The sequence below is a fragment of the Lindgomyces ingoldianus genome (genome assembly GCF_010093535.1).
Source record: "Lindgomyces ingoldianus strain ATCC 200398 unplaced genomic scaffold BDR25scaffold_11, whole genome shotgun sequence".
Lineage (NCBI taxonomy): Eukaryota > Fungi > Ascomycota > Dothideomycetes > Pleosporales > Lindgomycetaceae > Lindgomyces > Lindgomyces ingoldianus.
In genome coordinates, this window is record NW_022985172.1 from 1,401,653 (window position 1) to 1,406,560 (window position 4,908).

The 4,908-nt window shown below is 49.8% G+C and overlaps 3 protein-coding genes across 3 annotated transcripts; all 3 read right to left on the reverse strand.

The window, feature by feature from the left end:
* Window positions 1-563: 563 nt before the first annotated feature.
* Window positions 564-1,746, reverse strand: BDR25DRAFT_15896 (uncharacterized protein). The gene is made up of 2 exons (XM_033684005.1): window positions 1,682-1,746; window positions 564-1,563 (listed from the first exon to the last, which is right to left on the reverse strand). The coding sequence occupies exon 2, from the start codon at window positions 1,308-1,310 to the stop codon at window positions 765-767; it is 546 nt and encodes a 181-aa protein (XP_033549453.1). The 5' UTR covers window positions 1,311-1,563; window positions 1,682-1,746; the 3' UTR covers window positions 564-764.
* BDR25DRAFT_15889 (uncharacterized protein) lies at window positions 1,466-3,193 on the reverse strand. Its single transcript, XM_033684003.1, has 4 exons — window positions 2,430-3,193; window positions 2,280-2,370; window positions 1,682-2,206; window positions 1,466-1,618 (listed from the first exon to the last, which is right to left on the reverse strand). The coding sequence occupies exons 1-3, from the start codon at window positions 3,065-3,067 to the stop codon at window positions 1,685-1,687; spliced, it is 1,251 nt and encodes a 416-aa protein (XP_033549454.1). The 5' UTR covers window positions 3,068-3,193; the 3' UTR covers window positions 1,466-1,618; window positions 1,682-1,684.
* A 752-nt stretch (window positions 3,194-3,945) lies between these two features.
* On the reverse strand, window positions 3,946-4,902 carry BDR25DRAFT_259087 (uncharacterized protein). Its single transcript, XM_033686567.1, has 2 exons — window positions 4,466-4,902; window positions 3,946-4,410 (listed from the first exon to the last, which is right to left on the reverse strand). Exons 1-2 carry the CDS (start codon window positions 4,876-4,878, stop codon window positions 4,404-4,406), a joined length of 420 nt encoding a protein of 139 aa, XP_033549455.1. The 5' UTR covers window positions 4,879-4,902; the 3' UTR covers window positions 3,946-4,403.
* Between the last annotated feature and the right edge of the window lie 6 nt (window positions 4,903-4,908).

Genomic DNA, 4,908 nt, shown 5'->3' on the forward strand with positions numbered 1-4,908 from the left:
TTTCGAGGCTACAATTCAGCGCCCTTTGTGTGCCAGTCAACTATCGCTACAATGTGCTACTTTGCGCCACGCTACTCCGGCATTAGCTCCCTGAAGTCCAGTGGCAATAATTTCCAACCCAATCGAAGTTTCCTAGGAATGAGCAACGCATCTCTCCAGGTTTGGTGGTTGTTGTCAAATATATTCTTTTTCTTACTATGGACCTTGTTCCGGTCCCAATAGGTGCCTGGTGTTGGATTTTGTCATGGGACGAAGGGTCATATGATAATAACCTCGCCGTACCAGGAAGCGGAGAACAGCGCTAAATATCGTCGATGGGCCTGCACTACCTATCCTTAAATGCTCTCTTCCTGTACTTCCATCTTAGGTTCATTTAATCTTTGAATCCGTTTTGGAGGCGAATGACTCTCTGCGTTAGAGACGCGCTAAGATATCCCTGGGGGAGAAACTGAAGCTGAGGCTACTAGGGATTCTCCGGCGAGCTATCATGTCGAAATGAAACTTAGCACACCGGTCACGACTTTAGGCGCAGCTAGGAAAGAAAAGTCATGATTGACTGTTTCGCTAAAGAATCGGGCACCTCATTTCAGCCTCCCGCCTTAACACCTCGAATATAGCATAGAGACATGTTCGATCCAAAGTTCTGCAATGGAACTCCACTGCTTCCCATCACTTGTCTTTACTGCCCCAACCAAGATGAAAATAGGTGCGGGCTAAACTGAAATCGTACACATTATCTGCTAGGACTTCCTTACAATCTCCCCTTAGACTTGCTGTGGGGTATCCACCGAGCTCTTCTCCGTACTTCCAACCGCCTTCGTTGACCCCTGATCCAAGCTCCCCATATCTCCACCCTGATCAAGCTTTCCCTCTGGCAAATCGTCGAACTCACCCCTCTCATACCTATCAACAAACGCATTGAACCCATCCCGGCCGTCCATTCGATAACCCCCAAAGTACGTTGCCCCATTGACAACAACCAAGACTCCTTCCATACTACACACAATTCTCAACACACCACGAATCTCATCCACGTTGTCGCAATTGATGACAGTAAGCCCCCAGACCTGACTACTGAGCCAGACATACACAAGTCCTAGCGCACGACCCAGCGTGATGAATACGAGCAAAAGCACGAGCGCGATCATAGTGATGACAAGATTCCCACCCCACTGTGCAGCGAAGAAGAACGTGAGCACAAGGAGGAGGCCAGCTTCCATGAAGCCTGTGAATAGGGTGATGAGTGGACTGCGGCCTTCGGTCGAGAGGTGGATGAGGAGATAGACGGGTCGCCATCGTCGAGCAGACATGGTGCGGCCGATGAAGCCAGCCTTGATGACGTCGACGAAGTTACGCCCACTGAAAATGTACGCAACGCGGGGGCGGGTGTAGGCAATCACTCGCGAGAAGATACTAGGGTGCTTTCCGTTCGGCTTAAGGTTGGCGTTGTGAGCAGTTGGAGACGGAGCCTTGCGGAAGATCCGAGATGCCAGGTCCCGAATGGCGAGGACGTAGGGGGGTAAAAGCGGCGGAAGGTGTGTAGCTGTTGTCTCTCCAGTTTCACTGTTGGATACAATTTCAGCGAGGCAATCTTTCGCTGAAGTGGAAAGAGCGTAGACTGGGTCCACGTAGTTAGTGTCTTGAAGTGTTGGAGAGGAATGTCGCCAGCGGGAATCGGTACCTTTTACACGCTCGTGGTCACTCGCTTCCCAAGACAGGTAGCGGAACAACGCGTTGACCCCAGCACTGAGCCCAAGATACAGGCCAGTCCAGCTAGAACATAGGTTAGTGAGTCATTCGTCGCATTTCCGAGTAGACATGAATATAGGCAAAGAGATATCCCATACTCTGTATATCCAAGGCTGTCATCGCACCCAAAAATGAACTTAGGCACTCCGAGGTATTGGAAGAGCGGATAGACTGCCAGCGCGAAGATTATAATTTGGGCTGCAGCTACCAGGAGGGCAGGCGCATGCCAAAGATGCCATCGCCTCTCCCATCTGGCGGCCAAGTCTTTGATGGCAACGAAATGAGCCTTGACATCATCACTGCTCTTATTCGATGACCAGTCTTGCAAGTCTTGCAGGTTCTCTTCCTGCTCTGCACTACCGTCCTTGCTAGCTTTCCCCAGTGCGCCGATCATAGCGAGGGCAGCGATTCCGAATACGGCGAGCGTATGAGAATTGGACTGCTTGACGGCAGACATCTAGCTCCACGTTAGCAAGGACCAATGAAGAGTTGAATGGCGATCTTGAAAGAATGAGATCTATCGAGCTTACACTTTGTACGGGTAGACCGAGAGTGTAGAAAGCAGTGGTTAGTCCAACCAAAGCACTTGTCGTATACGCCTCTGAACTGCGAGGGACATACCTTGCGGCAATATTGTCAGGGTACAGAGAAGCGAGAAATGCATGCGGAGCAGCACTCACAAATTTCCGAAGGCGAGGAATGTGGGAAGTAGTGCCATCAAAGTGGTTGCCGCCGATGACCCCATCTTTTCATACTCTGCCTTATTTGATAACACTTCGTCGATCTGCGCCGCGCATGCACTGTTGGCCCCCACACCTATGTATGCACCGTGAATATAATACCAGGTCTGAGTAGTCATGTTGGCTATGGCATCGAGATAGCTTGACACGTAGTCGGGATGAGGGAAGTCTGCTTGCGGCATCCCCTTCGATGATAGCCACTCTGCATTTTCGCGGGATGCATTGAGAAGTACTGCGCTGTATTTATTATACTCGTCTCTAGTCAGATTTGATTGCGCAAACTGGGTCAGGTTCCCCGTTTGTTCCGATTCGGGTGGGACGGTTGGGTCATCGTAAGAGTCCCAGTACCAGAGCGCAGAATAGAAGAGCGTATAGAGGTCTACCAATAGGGAACTCTGGTTTGCGATAGCCTCTTGCAAATTCAGTCGGTCGTCATGTATGCTGATTTGAAAACGGCCTATCGTGGCCTTGTGTGGGTTCGTATTGACTCCATCCTTTGAGGTTGCGAGGACTGCTTGTACAAACACAACACAAGCGATTAGCAAGCCGCGCATCCAGCCTTTAGGATGCCCAACCATGGCTCCGGCAGAACAAAAAATGAACAGTGCACCAGATCTTGAAGAGGGTTGAAAGTTTTAAACTGAGAATTATTAATGAACTTTGGGCCAAGGGGTTGATCTCGCAAGACTTTTATATATAACGCGTTGGCACAAAGGATGCCCCTGAGGCTGGTGCGTCACGAACGTTAAATTCCGTCTCCAACTAGCGGGGATGTGGAAGTTGGGGGCCAATATAGTAGACAGACTGAGTTTAGCGGTGCCGAAAATAGGAAAATGCTGCTGTGGTGGTCGGCTGTTACTTTGAGAGGCAACAGAAGGCAAACAGGCGGAAAAGGGTTTCTCACCGTCCTCGTCAAGGAAGTTTTCTTCACCGGTGTGAGCTTGGACCTGGTGTTGCTCTACTTGATTCATAATTGGCTATTGGGTGGCCGGGAAGCAATCGTCGTACGCAGTAAGTGGTCCTGGCCTCGAAGAAGCGCTAGCCTATCAACACCGGGAGCCAGTAAGAGGCAGGCTACAATAGATATCTATCAGGGTGAACCGTCAGCGCCACACCTACAATAGCGTAGAATTTAACAGTCCACTCTAGAGAAATGGACAAGAGGGATCTTTCTTAGAAGGAAAGATTATTAAGGGACTCTTTGATTGTTATCACTTAAATTACTGTATTGTAAGTCCAGTCACGCAACCTACTAGCACCGGCCCAAGAGTTCAGGGTGTGTACCTTGCGTATCACGATGTCGGACCGTAACACTACTCTAAATGGCGAACGTCCGTCCCCTTGTGGCGAGAAACCCTGCGTAGCGAGAACCCGCCTGATTTTAATCATAACAAAGTCAGCAACGGTCAAGAGACGCTATACCCTAAATCTCGGAATAAACACCTTAAATCTTGCGGTTTGTCTATACTTCATGCCGTCCGGGGAGGATTCCTCCTCAGCCTGTAAAACCACATTTCACCACAGGCTTAGACAACGGCAGCACTCCGACAGTCTCGGAATTACTACAAAGTTCGTGTATCATGTCCAAAACTTGCTATGCTGTAGAGGAACATGACAAGATTTTATCCCAAGAGCAGTGTTCAGATGTTTGTGCTCATTGCCCTTCAATGGCTGTCCAATGCCCCGTCATGCGGGGTTAGCAAACGAGAGTCCCTACAGGGCCTTCTCATGAGCGGGTTGTTAGCGTCACCCATCCCATGGCCCCATCAGGCTTCTGACGTCTGTAAGTCTCCGGCTGAAACCTTGTCTGACTAGGTAACAGAGCCAGCTGTCATGCCTTGTTCATTCTTGATGCCCGTTGTAAACCTACGTACGGACTTCTCAAACGCATCAGGGCACCATGCGCTTTTATTGTTATACCCTAGTTCCTGATTTTAGGACTAAAAGTCTTTAAATAGCATGAATTATACGCTTACTTCCGCTTCCAGCCGAGCTTTTGCAATACCCTGTGCCGTTTGGACGCCAACTTAACTGGCTTTGTGGATGAGTGGGCAGTTGTTTCCGGACGCGCATGCTCATCTACTGTCTCGCTCTCGCTTATAGAATTGATATATTCTCTCTCTTCGCCCAAAGCAGCAAGGGTATCGCGTAAAGTCTGGCACTTTGGATGATCTTTTCCTAGCACCTTTTCATACCCTGAGAGAGTTTTGGAATACCAGCTTCTAGCATCCTCGACGCGGCGTTGGTACTTGGACAGGGAAGCAAAGCCCCACATGGTATTCAGCGCCGGAATATAAGTTGAGAGGCGGTCAAGCCCGATTGCTTTCTCGTATCCTCGCAGCGCCCGCTGGTACATCTCCTCTGCCTCGTCCATCCTGCCTAGTTTCATATAGAGGCCTCCCAAGTTGTTGACCGTAGA